At 41.8% G+C, this 25,861-nt stretch overlaps 1 protein-coding gene across 8 annotated transcripts in view; it reads right to left on the reverse strand.

Annotated features, from left to right (window-relative positions):
* The window catches only part of ska3 (spindle and kinetochore associated complex subunit 3), a 51,670-nt gene that overhangs the window by 23,083 nt on the left and 2,726 nt on the right, over window positions 1–25,861 (reverse strand). For 6 of the 8 annotated variants that reach the window (XM_069891379.1, XM_069891378.1, XM_069891377.1 and 3 more), the window contains exons 2-3: window positions 19,174–19,289; window positions 10,045–10,109 (exon numbers count right to left, since the gene is read on the reverse strand). In XM_069891379.1, the coding sequence (XP_069747480.1) occupies window positions 10,045–10,109; window positions 19,174–19,273 (165 nt within the window). In that variant the 5' untranslated portion in view covers window positions 19,274–19,289. Of the gene's footprint in view, window positions 1–10,044; window positions 10,110–19,173; window positions 19,290–19,381; window positions 19,537–25,861 lie in introns of all 8 variants that reach the window. The other 2 variants (XM_069891376.1, XM_069891373.1) reach the window with 1 other exon arrangement.

Raw genomic sequence — 25,861 nt, forward strand, 5'->3', positions numbered from 1 at the left:
AATTACAGTTTTTTGAGAGTGATCGTGATGCTTTAATTTTTGCTAATTCTTTGCCAGACAGGGCTAATGAAAGGCACTCTTCACCTAAGAGGAAGAAATACGATAAGAAGAATGGAAATGGGAACAGGAAGGCAAATATGTCAAAGAGTTTGATTGATATTGATTTTGTTTATTAGGGGGGGCGGTTTAGTGGTTGATTAATTTAGGGTTATTTGGCAAGAGGAGCTTCATTTTATTTTATTGAGAGGGTTTTTTTTATTGATTGAGTGAATAGAGGGTTTTCTTTAATTGTTAAAATAATGTCTAGTTTGAATTTTGCAACATTTAACGTTCAAGGCTTAAATAACCTGATTAAGCGTAAACATGTTTTAGTTTATATAAAAAAGATGAAAGTAGATATTGCTTTTTTGCAGGAAACTCATTTAACCGAAAAAGAACATTTAAAATTGAAGAGAGACTGGGTTGGTCACGTAATTTCATCTTTTAGTTCAAAAGCATGAGGAACGACGATTTTGATTCATAAGAAAATACCATTTGAACTTGAATCCTCAGTGGAAACAGCTGGTTGAATCTTAATGATTAATTGTAAATTGTTTGCCGAGTCATTGTCTTTGTTAAATGTGTATGCGCCTAATGTTGACGATGAACAATTCATGTCTGAAGCTTTTTAAACTCTGAATCAAGCTAAGGAAAATATATCCTGATTGGGGGAGATTTCAGTTGTGTATTAGATCCATTATTGGATAAATCTCCGCAAACTTTGGAAAAATCAAAAGCAGCGGTCCAATTGGTTTCCTTGATGAAAGATTTAAACTTGATAGAGGTTTGGAGAAGGCTAAGTCCTACTGAGAAAGATTTTTCATTTTATTCTTTGCGTCATGATTCATTTTCAAGGATTGATTTATTTTTGGCATCAGCACATTTGCAATCCCATTTTACTCAAGATGAATACAAGAGTAGAATAGTTTCTGACCATTTATTGTTACTTATTTCTTTTGTTAGTCCAGAAGTTACTCAATCAACTTTTCATTGGAGGTTTAATGCAATGTTACTGAAAAAACCGGAATTTGTAAAATTTATTAAGGATCAAATTGTTTCTTTTCTTAATTTGAATAGGAACACAGTTCAGAGTAATTTTACTTTATGGGATGCTTTGAAGGCATTTTTACATGGTCAAATTATTAGTTATGCATCAAAAGAAAAGAAGAAATATTTGGTGGAGAGTCAGATGTTGGAAAAACATAGCTGATTTGGAAAAAGAATTTCAGAGGAATTGTACGGAGGATAAAGCAGTTTTAAATTGAAATTATGATACAATACATTACAAACATATCAGAATGAATGTTCGATTCAAAGATCTAAGCAACGTTATTACGAGTTAGGGGATCAAGCTCATCAAGAATTAGCGTGGCAATTGAAAACAGAACAAGCATCAAGAACAATTAATGCTGTGAGAAAAGCTAATTCAGTTACTTATAAACCTCAGGAAATTAATGACAAATTTTTATCATTTTACCAGAAATTATATACTTCTGAGGGAGTTTGAGACGATGGTTCTATTGAATCTTTTTTGATGGATTTAAATTTGCCAATATTAGGGTAAGATGATGTGAGGAAATTGGATTCTCCTTTTACTGATTTAGAGATAAAGGATGTTATTCAACAAATGCCTAATGGGAAGTCTCTAGGAGATGATGGATTTACTGTTGAATTTTATAAAGCTTTTTATGATGATTTGTCTCCCCTATTTATGGACGTTCTTTAGCAGGTGACGCAGTAACAAGCTTTACCAGATTAGTGTTTGAGTGCAATAATAACGGTTATACCAAAAAAAGACAGAGACCCTTTGAATGTAGCTTCATAATCGGCCAATTTCTTTATTGAATGTAGATTATAAAATAATAGCAAAATTATTGGCAAATAGACTTGCTAAGTATTACCTCAATTGGTATGCCTCTGATAATATTCTTAGAGTGATTTCATTGATCAATGCATCGCGTCAGCAACCCAACCTACCAATGGTAGTTGCACTTGATGCTGAAAAAGCTTTTGATCAGGTTGAAAATAATTTTTTATTTAAAGTCTTGGGGATCTTTAAATTTGGACCCTTTTTTATTGGTTGAGTAAAGGCACTATATAATAATCCAGTTGCTCGGGTGGTGACAAATGGTCAAACCTCTTCGTTATTTAAATTATCGCGTTCAACTCGTCAAGGTTGTCCTTTGTCACCAGCTCTATTTGTGTTGGTCATCGAACTGTTAGCTCAAGCTATAAGGATAGCAGATGATGAATATAAGATTAATTTATGTGCTGATGATGTTTTGATATATTTAACTAATCTGGAACAATCTTTAATTTATTTGCAAGAATGTTTAGAACAATATGGTGTATTGTCAGGATATAAGGTGAATTGGGATAAAAGTGAAATATTACCAATTTCTGATGCAAATTTTAATCAGTGTAGACAAATTACTATATTTCATTGGACTGATAAAGTCAAGTATTGGGTATAATGATTGATGTAAATATTCAATCATTGTATAATTTAAATTATGTTCCGTTAATGAGAAAGATTAATCCTTATTTGATTAAGTGGAAGGATTTACCTTTGTCATTAGTAGGTCGAGTAAATTGTATTAAGATGAATGTTTTTCCGCAAATTAAGTATCTTTTTCAGTTGATTCCTTGTCTACTTTCGAAATCTTTTTTCCAGGACTTAAATAAAGTAGTACAAGAATTTTTATGGATGGGGAAACTAGCTCGAGTAGTGATACATAAATTAACTTGTAAATATGCATTGAAGGTTTACAATCACCTCATTTTCAAAATTATTACGAAGCAGCTCAATTAAGATTTATTAATCGTATGTTGGATGTTTCGTATCCTAATAGTTGGGCTAGGGTAGAATTGGCTGGTATTTCAAAACCTTACTCACACCATTTTATATTTAAGTAGAATTCTGTTTTATTACAGAGATATCATGTACCGATTTTAAAACATTTGTTCGAGATTTGGACTAAAAGGAATTTATTGATAGGTACGAAAGGTAAAATATCAGTTCAGGGTCCAATATATTATTTAAAGGGTGAAAAACTACAGCATGCTGTTGTGCAGAGGGACTTGGGAGTGCTTGTAAATGAATCACAAAAAGTTAGGTTGCAGGTGCAGCAGGTTATTAAGAAGGCAAATGGAATATTGGCCTTCATCGCTAGAGGAATTGAATTCAGGAGTAGGGAAGTAATGTTGCAACTGTACAAGGTACTGGTGAGACCGTACCTGGAGTACTGTGTCCAGTTCTGGTCTCCATATTTGAGGAAGGATATACTGGCTTTGGAGACGGTCCAGAGGAAGTTTACTAGGTTGATCCCTGGGATGAAGGGGTTGACTTATGATGAAAGGTTAAATCGTCTAGGATTGTATTCGCTCAAGTTCAGAAGAATGAGAGGAGATCTTATAGAAACATATAGGATTATGAAGGGTATGGATAGGATAGATGTAGGAAGGTTTTTTGAGCTGACCGGGGAAACTAAAACCAGAGGACACAGTCTCAAGATTCGGGGGAGTAGATTTAGGACAGAGATGAGGAAAAATAGTTTTTCCCAGAGAGTCGTGAATGTTTGGAATTCTCTAACCAGGGAAGTGGTTGAGGCTGCCTCATTAAACATATTTAAAATTTGGTTAGATAAAATTTTACATGATAGAGGAATTAGGGGATATGGGGAGAAGGCAGGTAGGTGGAGTTAGGTCATAAATTAGATCAGCCATGATCGTATTGAATGGCAGAGCAGGGTCGATGGGCCATTTTTGGTCTACTCCTGTTCCTACTTCCTATGTTCCTATATCAAAATAAATTGATTCCTTTTTAGTTGAATAATAGATTTTTAAGAGAATGGCAGATTAAAGGAATAAAGTTGTTGCAGGATTATTTTGAAGAAGGTAAATTTTTATCGTTTAATCAACAGAGAGAAATTTGGAATTTCAGTAAATTCTTTATTTGTGTACTACCAAATTAGAGCATTCGTGAAAGATAATTTTGGAAGAGAAATGAAAATTCTTAAGTTAATGAAATTTGAGTTTTTGATTTCTCATTCATTAAATAAGGGTTTTATTTCTGAGATGTATGCATTGTTGCAAGACACGATGGATAAAATAAATTTAGATAAATCTAGGATTAAATGGGAAAATGACTTAATTTGTGATATTAATCAGGCCGATTGGGAGACTGTGTTTTGATGGTGTGACTAAATTGCTTAATGTAAGATATAGTATGACTAATTATATTTTGCATCAGTTGTAATCCCTGAGAAATTGAAAAAATATGGAGTTAGTAATTCAGAACTGTGTTTTAGATGTGGACTATGTGTAGGAACATTTTTACATTCAGTCTGGCTTTGTGATAAGGTTCAACCATTTTGGCAAAAAATTAGGGAATTTCTTCAAAAATTGTTTAAGATCCATTTTTTGCTAGATTTAAATTTTTTTTGTTGGGTTGTATTGCCCCATTTAGTGATTTGGGGTTGGTCAAGTTTGAGACAGCTTTTCTTCATCTAGCATTAGCTGTAGCACGTAAATGTGTCGAGACTTCATGGAAAGATGAAGCTGAGGTAAATGTAATTCGTTGGCATAACGAGTTGAGGTCCTGTATTTATATGGAGAAAATAACATACAACTTGCATGATAATTATGACTTTTTTATTAAGACGTGGTCACCTTATTTGAAATGTATGAGTACAGTAATATCTTAAATTGTTGTACGTGTTTCTTTTATGATGTCTTTTATGCTTCCCTTGTGGAATTTGCTGAGGGTGGGTGGAGGGGGTGGGTTAGTTGTAGTTTTTCATTTTTATATTATGGACTTTGTACAAGTTTTTTCTTGAAAATTTTAATTAAAGTTTAAAAAAAATTCAGAAAGGAGTGAGTGGAACACACCAGGTCTGTCTTTCTTCCCACCATCACCCACCCCCCACCTTGTCTGCTTCCACCTATCTCCCAACTCGACTCACCTCCCTCCATCAAGCACTTACCAGCCTGTCACCTCTCTTCCTGTTCTCTTTATATTGGCTAGCTTTCCTTTCCATTGTCAGTCCTGATACCGGGCCTTGACATGAAATGTTGTCAATTCCTTCTCCCTCCTCCAACCACCTACCCAACAGATGCTGCTCAATTTGTTGAATTCCTGTAGCTGGCATTGTGTTCCAGATTCTAGCATCTGCACTCTCTTCTACTTTTACACTAAAGTTGCACCAAATTACATGATTTATCTTCAGATTATTTCACAATACTCATACAAGGCCATATGGATGTACTTTTCAAGTTTGAACATAACATGTTAATGATCAGGGATTATGAAACTCCAGTCAGCAGCATCACATCTTCCTACCATTCTCCATCAGGCTGTGTGGCATGAAAACTCTGCTAAATGGGATTTACAGAATAGATTCAGCTGTGAGACACAGTGGATAATCAACAGCAGGCATCAGTGCACACCCCATGATCCATAACCCATGACCTGGCATTACAATTGAACAAATTACATTTTTTTTTTAAAAATGGAGCTAAATAAACATTTTCTTCTGCCAGTGCTTTGGAGGGGGACTGAGTTTATACTGCTTGGTTTTATCTTTTATAAATATATACCTCTATCTCCACACACAAGATATTGTATTTTCAGTTTTGTTCTTTTGTTCATTGTGCTATATTTATTATAAAAACCAATTAAAAAAATTTGAAAAGAGACGTGTAGTTTTGCCACTTCCAGCCATGTTAGTGATGGACTTTGAAAATTTATTGGGAGGCACCAGCTCCAAGGATAGCCTCATTCTCTTTCATAACTGAACCTGGAACATGACATCCAAGGTAAAGATAAAGATTCACAATCATGTTTAACCAAAGGAACATGATCAATTTTGGCTTCTTCTTGAGACCACCACAACCAACCTTCACTCCATGGCTGAGAGCACTGGATACAGCAAGTGCTGTAGAACTAGAGAATATCCCAGCTTAAGTACTAAAGATCTGGACTCCAGACCTTGCCCCAATTCAAGCCGGGTTGTTCCAAACAGTTGGCCACATTAATATCTACCCATTGTGGGAAAAGAAATGCTCAGGTATATCTTGTTCACAGAAAGAAGGGGAAATCTAATCGGACTAACTACTACCCAGTGTGCTTTCAACTAGGGGCGAAACAATAAAAGGTGTCATTAATAGTACTATCTAGCAGTACTTATCCATCATCAACACCCAATTTGGGCTGTACCTAGAATGTTGACTTTCAGACTTCTTATGGACTAAACAGCTAATTTACAATGATGAGATGAAAACAACATCAAGGCAGATTCTGACCATGTGTGGACCGTGGTAAAACTGAAGCAAATGAGCACCAAGGAATGAAATTGTAATATTTGGAGAAATACCAGAGGAAGATGGCTGCAGTTGTTGTAAGTTAAGCAGCCTAGCCCAGGACATTATTGCAGAAGTTCCTCCGCAGCAGTCCTAGGCCCAAGCATCTTCAGCTTCTTCAATGATGATATTCCTTGCATCACAAGGTTAGATGTGAGGTTGTTTACTTATGGTTTCATTCACCACTGCCTAGCAAGTGAGGTTGTTCATTTCTGCATGCAACAAGATCTAAACATCATTCAAGCATAAGCTAAGAAATGACAAGATACAATTGTGCCATCAAAAGTGCGGGACAATGACCAGAGTCTAACCACCTACTTCTAACATTCAATGCCATTACCATTACCAAGTCTTCTCCCTCAACATCTTGGAGGTTACCACTGACCAGATACTCACTCCTTTTCACATAAAGCATGTGGCAAGTGACTTATGCGCTGACAGCCTAAAACTTTTCCGTTATTGACAAACAAAATGAATGTTCATGTTGCATTTGCCTTCCTTATCACAAACTCTACCTGCAAGTTAACTTTTAGGGAATCTTAGGACTTCCATTTCTCTCAGGACCTCCCATTTCTCTTTCCAATATTGTGTGTGTGTGTGTGTGTGTGTGTGTGTGTGTGTGTGTGTGTGTGTGTGTGTGTGTGTATGTGTGAGAGACAAATAGATGTAAGCATTGATGAAAGACAAAGTATATAAAGCAAAAACTATTCTAATGATCTAACTCCTGCCTTGTGAAGTTATGATTAAACATTAATATTCCATTAATGTATGAAAGAAAGAACATCAAATAATCTTATAAATACTGAAAATAATCAAGGAAAGGGGCCCATAAATTAAAAAAATTTAATTTCATTACATTAGTAGAGCATCTAAATTTCTCCCCCAGAGTCAAGCACACCATCACATCAGATAGCCATTGAATATGTGTAGCAAGGTCAGTATCCTTCCACCTCATAAGTATAGCTCTTCTTACAATAAGGAGAGCAAAGGCAACTACATGGGATTGTAGCCCAGACAAATTTAAATCATTTTACCTTCTTGTTCCAAATAGGGCAAAAAAGAAGGATTAGGAGCCAAATTAACATTAAGAACCAAAGACAAGGTTGGCAAAATACTTTCCCAATAACTGGAAAGCAATGAACATGACCAAAACATCTGAAACAATGATCCTTCTTCATCTTATACCTATCACACTTTCCAAATCTTGAGGGAGTTTTAATATTAAGGAATTTAAAAAGTTCCTAATCTGAAAATATCTAAAAAAAAATGATGTTCAGTTATTTTAAATTTAGAAGATAATTGTTCAAGAGGCCAAATTTTAGTCAATAAAAAGATTGGATACCAAACTCTGACCACTGACAAAAAACAAAATCTTGTACCGAAGGAAGGAAAAAAGAATTAGTTCAAAGGGGACTAATTAATAAAAATCTGTGGCATCGAAAATGTTTTCTAAATTGAAACCATATCCTCAATGCATGCTTAACAACAAAATGATCAGTTAACTTAGAAGTAGAAAAGGGTAATGGAGCACCAATGATCAAAATGAGAGATACTTCTTGGTAGAATCAATTTCTGAATTAACCCAATTAGTAATACTCTGTCTGTCCTTTCGATGAATCCAAAAATTAATACAGTATATCTAATATTAGCTGTCCAATAATATAACCTAATATTAGGCAATGCCAATTCCCTCCATTTTTAGGATTTTGAAGTAAAGTTTTATTAAGACGAGGGCATTTATTTCTCCAAGAAAGAGATGATAGAATTGAGCAAGTCAAAAAAGGTTTTTGGAACAAAAACAGGACCTCTCATTTTTGAACTAGTTGCCGATTTAAAAAAAGTCCACACCTTTATTTCTTCCACCAACGTGCATGATTGTACAATTCTATACACTATGTTCCTAAATTGCCTTTTTGTAGACTTAGTGCTTCCTCAACACTACCTGCCTCTCCTCTCATCTTTGCTATCCACAGACTTGGTCATCATCCAAATCATTGGTATATGATGTGAAAAGTGATACCCACATTGAACCATGTAGAACACCACTAGACACCTGTAACCAACAAGTAAGGCCCCTTTTATCTCCACACTCTCCCTCCAGCTAATCTCCTATCCATGCTAAATATCTTTCCCATAATCCCAAGGGCTGTTATCTTGCTTATCAGTCTCATGTGTGGATCTTGTCAAAGCCTTATAAAAATCCAAGTAAACTACATCCACTTACTCTTTTTTTTGTCTGTCCTTCATTTCATCTCCTCAACAAATTCCATTGCTAGGTCAAAATCTTGGAACTCCCTCCCCATTATGAGTCCAGTATTTAGAGTTGACAATAATGAAGAAAATAAAAGTTCAAGAAGACAGCTAACCACAGCACACTTCATGGGCAATTAGGGATGTGATAAATAATGGCCTTGTCAATAATGACAAAAATCAGAAAAAAAAATAAAAAGACTCTATGAATAGAATATAGAAAATATTGCATATTTTATATTCAAATACAGGTGGCTAACCTTTGATCTTGGATTGTTGGGACCGGACACCTGCCATTGTTTGGAATCTTCCGGATTTCGGAATCATTTTGATCCCTTTAAGTAAATGCCTTGCTCCTAGCCCCCGGCCGTCCATCACTCCCCCAGACTATTTTGCACCCTTGGTCAAGCTGATCATGGGTGGGTTGGAGGGGGAGGGGATTGACATGCACTGTACAGGAGGTTCTCAACCAGTGTGTCAGTCAGGTTAAGGTCAAAGGCTACAGAATAGCCCAGAAGCTTCGCCAAAAAGGCAGCCAGCGTCAACTGCTCGGAGCCGATGGCCAAGCAGGGCAGAAGACCAGACACGAGGTGCAGATCTACAGAAGAAGCGAGCCGTCAGGGCAGTGGAGCTGAGCGTCAGCAGCTTTCAGGCACTCTCCCAGCTTGCCAGGCTGGCCTGTAGGCACACCCCGGCAGTGCAGCACTATCCACTGTGCCCCCCACCCCCCCCCCAACCACAACTCCCGACGCAGCAGCAGGGGTGCATTGCTGCTGAGACCGGAATTTACAGAGCACTGCCTGCTTCTCTCCCACCAGCTGTTGGGGGCTGAGAGTCACCTTTCCACCAAAAGTAAGAGAAGGCACCCACAGGGCCAGGGACAACATGGACGGTTGTGGGGGGGATGTCATCCTTCTGAAAATGGAGAATTTATTGTGGGAAATTAACATTACTTATGTGTAATGTCGTCTACAGAAAAAAGGTGCCCGCTTTGGAGATTGCTGGTTTTTGGGATTCTGGATAAAAGGTTAGGCACCTGTACTCAACAAATCAATAGCCATTTTGAGTATTGCTTTGGTTTTCCCAAAGGGAAATCTACACATTGATCTACTCACACCAGTTTAAAAGGATTTCTGAAACCACTCCACATTCTTGACCAACCTCAACTATCATCTGCAACTTGCAAGAATCATAGCTACTGACAACAGGCTCAAATAGTCAACAGAAATAACTAAGATATTAAATTTTAAAATAATTATCTTTTAGTCAGCAAACAGGGGAAATGCAATTAAAAACTTAACATGTTACAGATGAACTCCATGCAAAATATTTAGAATTAAGAGCAAAACTTCAACACTGTGTCCACCATGTGCATATGCACAACTTCATATTTACCTTAATATTCCTGACTTCAGAATGCAATTCATGAAGGATCTCTTTGGGAGCAGCTTCTTCATGATCTTTGTGTGACAGAAATAAAATGTTAGATTTTGACTCCTAAACAGATTGAAAAAATAGAGAGGACTTAACATCCCTCTGCAATGCAAATTTAAAAGAAAAGCTGTACAATTGCAGAAAATCGGATATAATTCCTGGATGTTAACATCTCCGAGGAACTGTTCTGGAGCCTTTATGTCAATGCAATCACGAAGAAGGCTCACCAGCAGCTATGTTTTGTGAGATGTTTGAGGAGATTCGGTACGTCACCAAAGACTCTCAAAAACTTCCACAGGTATACCGTGGAGACCATTCTGCCTTGTTGCATCACTGTCTATTACAGAGGTGCCAACGTTCAGGACAAGAAGAAACTCCAGAGGCTTGTTAACTCAGCCTGTAATCAAAGGCACCAGACTTCACTCTATCAAGGACATCTACAAGAAGTGGTGTCTTAAGAGAGCAGCCTCCATCCTCAAGAACCCCCACCACCCAGGCCATGTTCTCTTCACTCTACTGCCATTAGGAAATATCTGTAAAGGAGCACTCAGCAGCACAAGGCCAGTTTCTTCCCCACTGCCATCAGATTCCTGAATAATCAATGAACCAAAGATACCACCTTACTTTGACTTTTGTGCACTAATTTTATTTTTTTTGCATGAAGGTTTAACTAAATGTTTGCACAGTGATGCTGCCACAAAACAACAGATTTCGTGACTTGTTCATGACAATAAATTCTGATTTTGAATACAAAGACAGTACAACTTAAATCTTTATAGGGAATGTAAGACGATAGGTAATACGAGACAGAAACACAAGAATGGTTAGAAAGTGCTCAATAGATATTTAACTTATTGACAAAGTGAGATTGACCTTTGTTGCAAGAAATAATATGGAAATTAAGGAGAGGGCAAATTAATTAAACAGATATTTTGCACTTGTCCAAATATAAAGGATGTAATATTCGAGAAAACAGCTGTGAATCAAAACTGAAAAGGAAAGGAACTTGAAGGAAAGGAAATTACAATCACTAGAGATGTGGTACTCAGCAAATTGTTGGAGGAGCTGATGGACTTCAGCCTAGTCTTTTTTAAATTTTTAAAAATATTTTCACACTAGCTTGTACAGCCATATACATTGTTAGTGCCATCATTAGTAACTCTTATTCAAATTTACATATACTCCATTCTCATTATTGACTGTATACACAGACTCGTGTCTTTTCTAGCCCCCACAACATCTAATACAGGACAGCTCATCCAGACGTCGACCAACAACAAAAAACTTTCCACACCAAAATAAATAATTATTATGGAACAGGGATTGTTGCTGTTTAGTGGGTGGCCATTGGGCTGATACACATTCCTGACTTCCCTTGATCAGGATTAGTGGGGGGGGGGGGGGGGGGGGGGAAAGAGCACACCACAGCAGGAATGGGGGAAATCAATCACCGCCATATGCCTATGTGGCACATGTATGGCTGCCAGATCCTTCGAAAGGTGTCATTTTTGTTTCTCAAATTATGTTATTTTCTCCAGGGGATTGCAGCTCCGCATTTCTGTGTTCCATCGTTCAATACTAAGACTAGTGTCTGATTAGAGTCACCGCAATGCAATTCTTGGCCACTGCCAATGTGATTAACACAAATTGGATTTGAAATTTGAACAGCTTCATTGTAAGCCTTTTGCCCATTATGTTTCCCAACAGGAACAGTTTTGGGTCTTGTGGGAATCGTTTACCTATGTTTTTTCTAGGACTTGGCCTAGATCTACCCAAAAGGGCCTCGCCTTAGTACATGATGAGGTTAATGTCCCAGTCGCAATGCCGCATCTAAAGCATTGGTCCGAGAGTTCTGGTTTTGACCTGTTTATTTTCTGCAGCGTTAGACACAGCTGATGCAGAAAATTATATTGTACCAACTTGTACCTAGATGACCATGGCCATGCTTTCCTGGCATAAGTCAGACCAGAGTGATAGATTGTTATATTTTATACTGTACATAGATATGTTTTAAAGGAGATAAATTGTGGCAGGTTTTTGTTAGTTTAGGTCACATACAAACATTTCAAAACAGACCTCATTTAAAATGCCAGAGCTCTGCCCAAGCTAGACAGTCCAGGCTCCAAGTGCCTTTGCAAAAGCTTTGAAGAATGCCTAAAAGACTTTACAAGTAGGTGTTAATTAGACCTGCTGTGGAGTAATGGATTATTCTTTTAGAAAGCAACAGCTGAATGAACTCGGAAGATTAGGACCGGAGCTGCAGTCTGTCTGAGTGCAGTTGGATGTTCTAGGAGGGTCATGTGGTTTTCTCTGAGTGAGAGAGAGAGAATTCAGTTCTACAGTTCAGCAGCTGGGACTGGAACAGGACAAGCTGGCAAACTTGTGGAAGAACCCCATTTTGAAGCTGGGTTGTGAGTTCTTAATTCAGCCTGGTCAAATCCCTAGTTGTCCATACAAGAGGAGAGGACTGGCTGAATAATGTTTCACTTAAAATAAGAGAAACAAAAAGGAACTTTGTGGTGACCTGAAATAAAGAGGTTATCATCTGGAGAACCCTGATGGGTCAAGGTTCTTTGGCAAGACACTAAAGTGACTGATCAGAAGCAATCAGTTGTAGGTGTCCAATGAGCAACAAATCTCTCTCTGAAAACCAACAAAAACCTTGAAGCACCAAAGCCTGGTGAAATTCTGTGCACAGTATAAGAATTGCCTGATACTAGTGAACTTGGAGGAGTAAGAAATGAGATTGGACTGTAAATCAAAGAACTTCTCTGAACTTAAACACACATTACATATATGTGCACTTAGAATTAGAAGGGGGTTAAGATAGGTGAGTTAAGTTAATAGTATATGTTAAAGTTTGATCCTGTTTTCATGTTTAAAGATAATTAAAAGCAACCTTTGTTTAAATGACCATTTGTCTTGGTGAATTTCTATTGCTTCTGGGTTTTGGGGTCTTCTGGGCATCTCTCATTAATTACAGTACCCAAGTCTGATTCCCATCTTTCTTTGATCTATGGAGGCTTGGTTTGGGTTCATCTGCCTGGAGCAGGAAATACATGGCAGAAATTAATTTCTTTCCACTCCCCCTATGGCACTGCATCGAGGTAGGGCCATACTTGGACCCAATATGCCTCGTAAAAAAGATCTTATTTGAAGATAGCAGTGGAATAACTGATTTGGAAAGTCCTATTTGTTTTTGAGTTGATCAAACAACTTTAATTGCCCCTGCTCGTAACAGTGCTGCTCAATGCACCTGATGCCATTATGGCGCCAGGTATCCAGGAGCTTGTTACCTATCGTTAATGGTATTAATTTATTAGGAGTTGGGGCGTTTTTGGGGACAGCCCTACTTTGATGTTCAGATATTGGTTAATTTTGTTCCAGATATTAATGACTTGTTTTAATATGGGGCTGCCCTTCTTTTCTGACAGCAATTTGGTGTTCCATTTATAAGTCCTTTGCTATCCTCTCGCCCAACAGGTGCAGATCAATTTGTGCCCAGGATGGTACACCTCCTCCCTGGAAGAGAGAGGCGATGTATCTCGACTGAGCTGCCCAATAATTTTTTTTCAAGTCTGGCATCCTCAGTCCACCCAGACTATAGTCCCATGTTAATTTTTCCATAGAGACCCTTGCCACTTTACCATTCCAGAAACATTCTGACCTTGTGTAGCAGCTGTTTGAAGAAACCCTGGGGCAACAGCACGGGCAATATCTGAAAAAGATACTGGAATCTTGGCAACACATTCATCTTGATGCTATTAATCCTGCCCACTAAAGTTATGGGCATGGGCATCGATCTGTTTAAGTCCTCCTCGACTCTCTCCAGTAAAGGGGCATAATTTAACTTGTATTAACTCCTAGGTATTTGATCCCCTCCTGAGGCCACTTTAGATTGCTATTTTCTTCAAGTTGGCTATAATTCCCCTCAGTGAGCGGCATCACCTCACTTTTTCCCCCAATTGATCTTATACCCAGTTTCCCATTGTCCTCCAGTACCACGTGCAATCAAGGCAAAGAAGTCACAGGATCTGTCAGATATATCAGCAAGTCATCAGCAAACAAGTTGATTTTTGTACTCCTTCTGACCCACTCTATAACCTTTAATGTCTGGGTCCTGGAGAACGGCCTCAGCCAATGGTTCCATTGCTAGCACGAAGAGAGCTGGTGATAGCGGGAACCCTTGTCTTCTAGATCTGTTAAGTGGGAAAGCTGAAGAAATTTGTCCATTGGTCACAACCTTTGCCTTGGGTGCAGGGTAAAGCACCCTAATCCAATTTTAAAAAGTTGGCCCTAGCCCCACCTTCTCCAGCACTTTAAATAAAAATTCCCACTCCAGATTTCATCCTAGTCTTAAATGAAGTAGCTAATGAGATGGCTATTTTGATTTTAACTTTCCAAATTTCCATACATTCCAAGAAGATCTCATTAAATTGCTTTTAGTATTCTTCAAAAAAAAACAGAAAGCAAGAAATTTGAACATTTAGCTTAAGATGAGGCATTTGCAAACTGTTAGAAACTATTAATGAAGATGCCACAGAAGGACAATTAAAAATAATTAGACAACCTTTGTAAAAGGGAAGTCACATTTGACAATTTTAAAAAAAAAACACACACAAGTGTTGGAGAAATTTGACCTGCTGAGTTTATCCAGCACTTTTGCATATTAAAGTATAATCACAGTGTCTGCAGACTTACTTGTTTAATAACAAATTTATTGTAGTTCTTTGAAACAATTACAAAAGTTGTAGATGAAGTAGAACCATTGGTTCCACTAAAAGGTTTACAGAAAACATTGGATAAGGTGTCACATCTAAAAATAGCATGAAAAATAATAGCCTGTGAGGTAATTTTAGGCCCTTTTAGGAGGACCCTCTGCCTTGAGGCTGGCGAAAGCAGCGAATTTCAAACTGCAAATGAACCTTTCAGGTGGCAACCCTAAAAATCTGCTGCAGCGTTAACTGGTCCACCTGAGAGGACCTATTCATATCTAGAGGCTCCTCATAGCACCTCCGGATATGAGGGAGGAGGGGCAACCAGTGCCACAGCGCCACCCGTCATAAATATGTGGCATAATCCCCCACGTGGGTGGAACCGCTCTGTATTTCCCACAACAGTTCTAGCTTCATGGGGAATTATGGGTAGGGAAAACCGCCATTGCTATGCTGCGTTTTGAGCTGCAGAGAGCAGCCCCAGTGCAGGAGTGACCAGTCGGGCTGTCACACCTCGCACTGGTTGCGCCCCCATGGCTTCCCCTGACCCGACGGAACCCAATGACCTCCCTTCCCCAGTGGGGGTGGGGGGGCTGTCACGCAGCAGGAAGTTGGGTTACAGCCTGATGGAGTCATCAGCCCACCCCAGGGAGCCGCTTACAGCAGCTGCACCGTGCTCCGCCGATTATTTGTCGGTGCATCGGCCGCATTCAGGTGAGTATGTCTTTAGTCGCAAGGGGGGAGATTATGTGGGCTTACAAAGGGTTGTTCAGGCCACCTAAAAGGGCCTATTGATGAGAAAATAGAGGGTTAAGAGCTGTAACAAGTTATTTGCTTAGGTCTCAACCTGTCACAATTGATACAAATAATTTTGATGAAAACACTGATGACATGGTAGGTAAATTTATTGTTCACACAAAGGCAAAAGCGGATGTTAAAGAGGGAAAAGAAATATAGATAGGTTAAATGAATTTATGAAGATCTAGCAAATGGAACAATCTAATCTGGAAAATACAAATTTATCCATTTTGGCAGAAATATCCGAAGCCCAGTTCCACCTTCAACAGATCGCTTCCGACGACACCTGCTTGACCAGCAAAGGTAGTCAATTTCAAATACGGTGCCCTTAACCTGTTACAAACTCACAATTTCAGGCCATCATGACACGAGCGTGCTGCCAGTGTGCAGCACTTGAATGGTTTGGGGGACAGGACCCCATCTGCCCTCATGAGCGAGATGGTTGCACTCGCTGAAAGGCACAAGCCTTGCCTACTCTGTGTAGATTTTCCTGGAGCAGCTGCATGAGGATATCCAACTTTTACTCGCCAAAGAGGACTTCAGCAACCCGAGGAAAGTTGCAGCCCAGGAGGACGTGCTCTGGAGAGCAAAGAAAGAACAAGGTGCCTCAGTGGAACAGATTGCCAAGCCCAGACCCCCACCGGTAACAAGGCCACAGCAGACAGAGAGTCAAGTGGACCCCCCTTACCTAGCCACATTGTTATTACCATCAACGATGGGGTGCAGGGGCCTGTCAATGCCGCCCATCCTGTGAGTTTCTGGGAAACGCCATGGTCAGCCATCATTAATGACTGAGACGTTTGGCAAACGTGACAACCTCCTCCATATGTGGGACTCTCTGACAGAAAGGCAGTTCTAGTGGACATTGGTGCTGAAACAAATGTCCCCCCCCCCCATGGCCTACGACATGAGGAATGGCAATCTGGGCCTGGCACTGAGGGTAGTGAACAGCACCTCTATACGAACTTACTGTACCCATATCACCCCTCTGCGATTTGCTGACCACTGATTTAAGTACACTTTTACTGTCATGACAGTGGCGCAACATGTCCTGGGAGCCAATTTCCTGCGCGCTCACTGCCTGTTGGTAGACTTGAAAGGGTGCATGACAGAACTTTTCAAACGATGTCCCTGGGTGAAGCCAAACTACTGGCCCCCCCACTTTGACTCAGTCACGCCGTCTGACGACGCCTACACATGCATCCTGGCAGAGTTCCCCACAATCATGGTGCCACAATTCTGCTCTGCAGAACCAGAGCACAGGATAAGGCACCAAATCCTCACCAAGAGCCCACCGCTCCACGCCAGAGCGCACTGCCTCCCCTATGGAAAAACTCGTCCTCCTCAAAGAGGAATTTAAGAAAATGAAAAAGTTGGGTATAGTGCGGCAATCGAACAGCCCCTGGGGCTCCCCCCTGCATGTGGTCCCGAAAGCAGCAGGAGGGTGGAGGCTGTATGGTGATTACTGACACCTCAACGAGGCCACCACACTGGACAGATACCCCGTATCCAAGACTTTACTGCCAACTTACAAGGGGCACAGGTGTTTTCAAAGGTCGATTACATCAGGAGTTATCATCAAATCCAGTGTATCCCAAGGACATACCCAAAACCACCATCACCCCCTTCGGCCTTTCGGGCTTAAGAATGCTGTTCAGACTTTTCAGCGGCTGATGGACGCGGTGGAACAGGACCTCCCATTCGTGTTCATCTACCTGGATGATATCCTTAATGCCACCTGCAATCATTCAGAACACATGGCCCATCTCAGACAACTATTCACCTGCCTCCAGGGGTTTGGGTTGACCATCAAACCCACCAAGTGTCAGTTAGGGTGGGACACAATTAACTTCATGGGGCATCAGATCGACAGGTACAGGGCGAAACCACTGCCTGAGAAGATGGAGGCCATTCGGGAGGTTCACAAAACCTCGCACCATGAAGGGGCTACTGGAGTTTGCTGGTATAATCCACTTCTACCAGGTGTCCAAGGTGCAAACTCGCACTAAAGCATACCCCCAGACTTTTGAGCCAGGATAGCGTAGGTTCAGCCACGTCCACGTTGTAATTGTGGGGCGAGATACCTCCTTATTATGGTTGACTCCTCCTGAAGTGGCAGGAGATGGTCACAATGGCCAACAGGACCACGAAGACCTGCGCCAGGGCACTAATCAACACCTGGGTGTCCAGATTCAGAATCCCGAAACATCTCCCCTCCGACAGGGGTGCACAATTTACCTCGGGGCTCTGGGCAGTGCTGGCCAATCCATTGGAAACCCAACTCCACCATACCATGGCGTATCAATCGCAGGCTTGATGGAGTGGTTCCACAGACACTTAAAAGCAGCCCTGACGGGCTGGCTCAAGGGTGGATGAACTGCCTTGGGTCCTTCTGGGGAAACACAACGCACTGAAAGAGAATTTTAATGCTTTTGCAGCGGAAATGGTCAAGGGCACACCCCTGGTAATCCCAGGGGAGTTCTTGGCCACTGCCAAGGATCCAGAAACCCCCACCATAGCACTGAAACAGCTGAGGGAAAGATTGGGTACTCTAGCCTTTCCATAGCCCCCGCCACATGGTCAGCCCAAATTCCTCATCCCCAAAGACTTACACACTTGTGAAAGTTTTTGTGCAAAGGGGAGTGCACCGGGCATCCCTCCAACGCCATATGAGGGGCTGTACAGAGTCGTCAGGCAACGTGTGTATTGGACTTTGCCAGCAAAAGGAAACATTCACCTTCGATCGCCTGAAACTGGTCCATGTAGACATTAGCCTAACCCAGTTGAGTCTCTGCCCTCCGCAATGCAGAGGTAGGCCACCCAAAGTAGCAACGGACACTCTGATCGCCGGTTCTTGGAGGGGGGGGGGTCGTGTAGCGGCCCACGAACACAAAATGGCCAGCGAACGCAGTGATCCCGAGGGCACCATAGGGACCAACAGCTGTCGTCTCACGTGACTCCCACACGGAGGAAAGTAGTGGGCAACGGTGGGAAGCCAGCCAGTCCGTGGCTGGCGCTGCAATGATGTCACTCCTGTCGTCAAAGGCAGGGAGTGTATATAAACAGAGCTGCAGAGCAATAAATCAGTCTTCAATCTCGACTCGACTGTGTGTGCGTGTCATTCTTACTTCACACTTTGTATAGCACACACGCTACATGGTTATGCTTAAGTTACACAGTCTTTCTTGATTCTGCCACTCTCAACTCGAAACAGACTGAACCAAGAGAAAAGGTTTACTGGGAAGCAGCAGAAGTGTGGAATCAAGTCAACAATCAGATCAGATGTGATTTTAATAAATTTGAGGAAATTCAATGGCCACATGGGATGATACACAATATCATATGAAGAATAAAATTTATGCCCTTTGCCTCATTTTCATTAAAATAAGTGAACAATATCTACTCATTTTTAATTAGCAATTTCAAGAGTTTATTCTTTTCTTTCTTTGTTTAAAGGACAACTAACATACAGATAGATGGCAGGTATTTACCACTTCCAGGAGTGCAATGTCATTTTAGTAGAATAAATAAATTAATCTTTGAAACAGCACCACAAACTATTAATTAACTTGCTTACCAAATTCATTATTCAAAGCAGAGTCCAAATATTTGGCCTCTTTCTCCAAATTTACTGCAAGTATTCTCAACTTGGTGAAGAAATTAGCTGTCAAATCCATTTCTTTTTGAAGCAAACTATAAAAAAATTAGAAACAAATGTTAATATATGGAAGTCAAGAATAGTTTTGGCTGTGACAATTGCATAGTGTTATGGACCACGGACTGACCTTTTGGACTGTCTTTTTTAAGGATGGATTTCTGCTAAGAACTCTGTGCAACTTGTGGGACAGCTGAGTGCTGACTTGTCAATTGCTTGGAACTTTTAAGAACAAATGGAGAATCCAGGTGTGAAGCAGAAGAACAGCAGGGGGCAGCTGGTGAGCTGTGTGAAATGCACAAGCCTCGTAAGTGAGGATTGGTTAAGTTTACTGCAAAGCAACATCAGCCATTTCTCTCTCCAAAGTTCAATATTCCTTTGTTATCAGTTAAAGAACTAAACTTGGACATTGAATTCTTTGGACTTATTTTGGACTGACTGACCTGGGGGTTTTGGGAATTTTTACCTTTCGCATATCAGGCACAGACTGTAAGGGGCTGGGTTTTTCCACATACACACTGTTTATAAATATGATATCTGTATATTTGCTATGGATACTTAAAGTGCAGTTAATTGTGTTAAGACATTATATTGTTAATACAGTACAACTCCGATTATCCAAAATTGGATTCTCCAAAACATTTTTAAAATTTCAGATAAACGAAGATATCTGAAATCCTCATTTATACAAAATATTTTCAGAGTTGAACTGACCAGTGACGTCAGGCCCCTGGCTCCGGCAGCAGTGCAGTGGACCTCGGGCCCACGGCACAGTGGGGAAGTGTCAGTGATCAGCAGTGGCCAGCATTTTTTGGGTGAAAATTACTCTTTATTTTAATGCTTAAAAACCCTTGCCTTGTTTGTTGTTTAAACACTTACAAGTGATTTGCTGTTGCTACTGGGGTGTTTAAAAAAAAAAGACCTGTTCTCAGAAAAAAACATTTATCCAAAATGGGCTCGGCCCAGACCATTTCAGATAATCAGAGTTGTACTGTAGTCATTAATAAATAGTTAAAATTTAACCCTTTTGATTTGCATCTTCTGTTGTTGCTGATTTAAGACGTAACAAAGGTTGCAATCACGTTGCCTTCTCCGGTTAGGAGACCCAGTCACCAGTTTTTCTTCAAAGGATTCAAGCACAACGTCAATACAGTCCCAAAAGTTTTAATTCAGGTGGCTAAGAATTTTGTTTCAAGATCATACAATGTAATTCATTATTTTTTTTTGGTCAAATAATACCTTGCTCCAGGGTAGTATCCAAGAGCTCCAAATAAAATGCAGTTCAGCATCTACAAATTTCTCACAAACCAACAACAGAATTCGCAATTCAAAACAGTTAAATTTTAACTCTATATTTATTAATGACTATTAACACAATACTGTACCATAATTTTCTCACAGTTATAATGATCTAGTTCTGGCAAGCCTTAACTCTCCTCTGCATGCTTTAGAGTTCAAGCTCTTTATTTCTGTAATATGAATAAAATTGCAGGCAGTATTCTAGAATGACCTACCAAAGCTTCTCTGTGTTCGCACATAAAGAACATTCTGAAGAAGCCATCTTACAATTCTCGCTACTTTGAAGAAACTGGAACATACTCCTGGTTCTTCTAATATTTTTCTCATCACTATACTGCTTCTTGCTGGATCCAATCCAATCCTACTGGTGAAGATAATTTTATTGAGCTCTGAAACTTTGAGGCAGCCTGAATGATGACTGGATAGCACAGAGGGCCTTGCCCTTGAAATGCTGTTGACTGGGTTTCACAGAAGTTTTGACTCATCAATAATATTAAGAATTTTAACAGTTTTAAACATCTGATTTTCACAACACATGGTGTTGAGCAATAGAAGAATTCGTCACTCAGTTTGGGACATGTTCAAATGATAGAATACTGGCAGATCCTTTCAAAAAGAACAGTTACAGACAACAGGATTCGATCCATTATGAATTTCTTTGCATTGTTTACACTAATCCATACCCACTCTATCGTGCGCTCACACAAAATGCAATTCCTGATACTGTACATCTGCAGACTCAAACCACAGAACACTACAGCACATTACAACACCGTCTTACATTTTCCCAGATTAATCTTTGAGCCTTTTTAAACAAAATAATAATAACAATCCTCCATTCCTACAGCACCTCACCTATGACTAAGCAAGTTTTAAATATCTCTGCCAGGGCCTTTACAATTTCTACACTAATCTCCCTCAAGGTCTGAGGGAATATTTTGTCAGTCCCTGTGGACCTATCCACCCATTTCTGCTTCAAGACAGCAAACACCAGGAAGGAGTCACATGATGGAGTAGTGGCTGGTTGGGAAAACCAGCCCTCTCCAGAAAAATAGGAAAAAAGTTAGGAAAAGACAAAGCACAACAAAAATAAAGTATAAGAAATAAAGATAAAGTTACAGAGAAGAGAAAGAAGGTGGCACCCAAGAAGGAGAAAGTAAAAACTGGGAAAAAAAAGTAGAAAAGTCGCCAGAGAAGAAAGAAGGCCTTACCTGCATGAAGGAACAGGGAGCTGTGGTGGCGAGGAGTGCCTGATCCCCGAGGTTAGTGGCGGCCCTGCAGAGTTGCAATCTCTCGGCTGGTGGACTTCAAAAATGGCTCTCGGAGCCAAACAAAAGTGCGCAGTGTACAATCAAAGGAAAAAGAAGATACCGACACAAGGGCACTCAGCTGAAGGTAGAGAAAGGCAGCAGAGGAGGGAGTGAGAAAACAGATGAGGGAGAAAGACGGAGGCCCTGACCGACGAGAGCGACAGGAGGCCCTGACCGACGAGAGCGACAGGAGGCCCTGACCGACGAGAGCGACAGGAGGCCCTGACCGACGAGAGCGACAGGAGGCCCTGACCGACGAGAGCGACAGGAGGCCCTGACCGACGAGAGCGACAGGAGGCCCTGACCGACGAGAGCGACAGGAGGCCCTGACCGACGAGAGCGACAGGAGGCCCTGACCGACGAGAGCGACAGGAGGCCCTGACCGACGAGAGCGACAGGAGGCCCTGACCGACGAGAGCGACAGGAGGCCCTGACCGACGAGAGCGACAGGAGGCCCTGACCGACGAGAGCGACAGGAGGCCCTGACCGACGAGAGCGACAGGAGGCCCTGACCGACGAGAGCGACAGGAGGCCCTGACCGACGAGAGCGACAGGAGGCCCTGACCGACGAGAGCGACAGGAGGCCCTGACCGACGAGAGCGACAGGAGGCCCTGACCGACGAGAGCGACAGGAGGCCCTGACCGACGAGAGCGACAGGAGGCCCTGACCGACGAGAGCGACAGGAGGCCCTGACCGACGAGAGCGACAGGAGGCCCTGACCGACGAGAGCGACTGGAGGCCCTGACCGACGAGAGCGACTGGAGGCCCTGACCGACGAGAGCGACAGGAGGCCCTGACCGACGAGAGCGACAGGAGGCCCTGACCGACGAGAGCGACAGGAGGCCCTGACCGACGAGAGCGACAGGAGGCCCTGACCGACGAGAGCGACAGGAGGCCCTGACCGACGAGAGCGACAGGAGGCCCTGACCGACGAGAGCGACAGGAGGCCCTGACCGACGAGAGCGACAGGAGGCCCTGACCGACGAGAGCGACAGGAGGCCCTGACCGACGAGAGCGACAGGAGGCCCTGACCGACGAGAGCGACAGGAGGCCCTGACCGACGAGAGCGACAGGAGGCCCTGACCGACGAGAGCGACAGGAGGCCCTGACCGACGAGAGCGACAGGAGGCCCTGACCGACGAGAGCGACAGGAGGCCCTGACCGACGAGAGCGACAGGAGGCCCTGACCGACGAGAGCGACAGGAGGCCCTGACCGACGAGAGCGACAGGAGGCCCTGACCGACGAGAGCGACAGGAGGCCCTGACCGACGAGAGCGACAGGAGGCCCTGACCGACGAGAGCGACAGGAGGCCCTGACCGACGAGAGCGACAGGAGGCCCTGACCGACGAGAGCGACAGGAGGCCCTGACCGACGAGAGCGACAGGAGGCCCTGACCGACGAGAGCGACAGGAGGCCCTGACCGACGAGAGCGACAGGAGGCCCTGACCGACGAGAGCGACAGGAGGCCCTGACCGACGAGAGCGACAGGAGGCCCTGACCGACGAGAGCGACAGGAGGCCCTGACCGACGAGAGCGACAGGAGGCCCTGACCGACGAGAGCGACAGGAGGCCCTGACCGACGAGAGCGACAGGAGGCCCTGACCGACGAGAGCGACAGGAGGCCCTGACCGACGAGAGCGACAGGAGGCCCTGACCGACGAGAGCGACAGGAGGCCCTGACCGACGAGAGCGACAGGAGGCCCTGACCGACGAGAGCGACAGGAGGCCCTGACCGACGAGAGCGACAGGAGGCCCTGACCGACGAGAGCGACAGGAGGCCCTGACCGACGAGAGCGACAGGAGGCCCTGACCGACGAGAGCGACAGGAGGCCCTGACCGACGAGAGCGACAGGAGGCCCTGACCGACGAGAGCGACAGGAGGCCCTGACCGACGAGAGCGACAGGAGGCCTGACAGACGAGCAGCCCAGAAGGGGAGGACCAACAGCAAGAAGCCCAGCTAGAGCAGGCCCGAGAGAGAGATACAAGCAGCTCATCAGGAAAAACAGAAGAGACACAGATACAAAAAAGAAGACACAAACACAGGTACAGACACAGAAGAAGAGGAAGAAGACGACTAAGATCTTCACAAAGAAATAGAAGGTAAAACTGATGGACAGACTATAGATAAAGCTTTTTTTTGAAGAACAAATGAGATCATGAAAAGAATGGTTATCATTAGAATTTACTGCAATTAAAAGGAAAATGAAAAGAGCAGAAGATAAAATGCAAAGTTTAAAGCTGGTCATGACAGAAATAGGGAAAAGAGTAGAGAATGTGGAAGAGCGGGAAATGGCTGTAGAAATTGAAGAAAATGACTTGAGAAAAATTGGAAGTGATAAAAATTAAAGAGACACAAGAGCTGTTATCTCAGAAAATTGATTATGTTGGAAAAATATAGTAGTGAAACAACACAAAAATAGTGGGCCTGAAGGAAGGTGAAGGCGGCACAGACCTGAAGGAATTTAAAAAAGGATGGATCCTGAAGGTCCTGGGAATGACAGAAATGTAGGAAGAAATGGAAATAGAAAGGGCACACAGAGCACTAGCTCAGAAACCGCAGACACATCAAAAACCAAGATCCATCTTAGTAAAATTTTTGAGATATACAACAAGAGAAAATATACTGGAGCGGGCAAGGAATAAAGTTAGAGAAGATAATAAGCCACTGGAATACAAGGGTCAAATTTATTTTTTTTAAACCTAGACATAAGTTTTGAACTCTTAAAGATGAGGAAGGAGTTTAATACAGCAAAAACAATTTTATGGAAAAAAGGTTACAAATACATGTTAAGACATCCAGCCATACTTAAAATATTTATACCCGGCAAGCAAAACAGACCGTTCTCAGATCCAGAGGAAGCATAAGAATTCGCAGAACGTTTGCAGGACAGAAGAAGAGATGAAGAGATGTAACAAGAATGAAGAATGGCGATAAAGTATATATAAAGATGTAAAAACAATGTATATGTAAAGAACTAAAGAGGGAAAAGAGAAGGGAAGGAAGGAAGGGGGAAAAAAAAGAGAGCTTTGTTATATATGTAAAAAAAAAATTGTTTTCTGGGGAGGGCTGGGGGGGAGAGAGGGAATAACCGTCACTGCAAAATCAGTTGACGTTTGTGAGCAAGATCGCAATCCAAATGGATTGTGGTTGCCCGAAAAGGTGCAACTCAGAGAGTGGGGGAGCATTTGAGGTTAAGGTAAAATTGGGTGTGGGGACTGTTGGGGGATTTTATGTTTTAAATGTGTGGTTGTACATTGAGGTTAATAAGGGAAAACTAAGAGATCAAATGGGGAAAAAGGGGGATGGGGGTGGCAAGGAGGTGGAAAATAGGTGTAAGATATAAGATGGCCACGTTGAACTATATGACTATAAATATTAATGGAATACATAACCAAATTAAAAGGAAGAGGCTACTAAATTTATTGAAGAAGGAAAAAATAGATATAGCATTTGTGCAGGAAACGCATCTAACTTAAGAGGAACATAAATTAAAAAGAGACTGGGTAGGACACAGAGCGGCAGCATCCTATAATTCAAAAGCTAGAGGTGAAGCCATATTAGTTAACAAAAACGTACCAATTAAAATAGAGGAGGAAATAATAGATCCAGCAGGGAGGTATGTAATGATAAAGTGTCAGATATACTCAGAATTTTGGAATTTGCTCAATATATATGTGCCTAACGAGGGGGCTCAGTTTACACAGGATATTTTTTTGAAGACTGCAGACACACAAGGAAATATATTGATAGGAGGGGATTTTAACCTAAATTTGGATCCAGTGTTGGATAAAACTGGATAAAATACAAGCAAAAAGAATAAAGTAGCCAAATTTATGGTTAAATCAATGCAGGAAATGAAATTTATGGATATGTGGAGGAGGCAACACCCAAGAGAGAAGGAATATTCATATTATTCGAGTAGGCACAAAACTTACTCAAGGATTGATATGTTTTTGTTGTCAGCCCATATTCAAGGGAGAGTTAGGAAAACTGAGTA

This window comes from Narcine bancroftii, chromosome 7, assembly GCF_036971445.1.
Source record: "Narcine bancroftii isolate sNarBan1 chromosome 7, sNarBan1.hap1, whole genome shotgun sequence".
Taxonomy (NCBI): Eukaryota; Metazoa; Chordata; class Chondrichthyes; order Torpediniformes; family Narcinidae; genus Narcine; species Narcine bancroftii.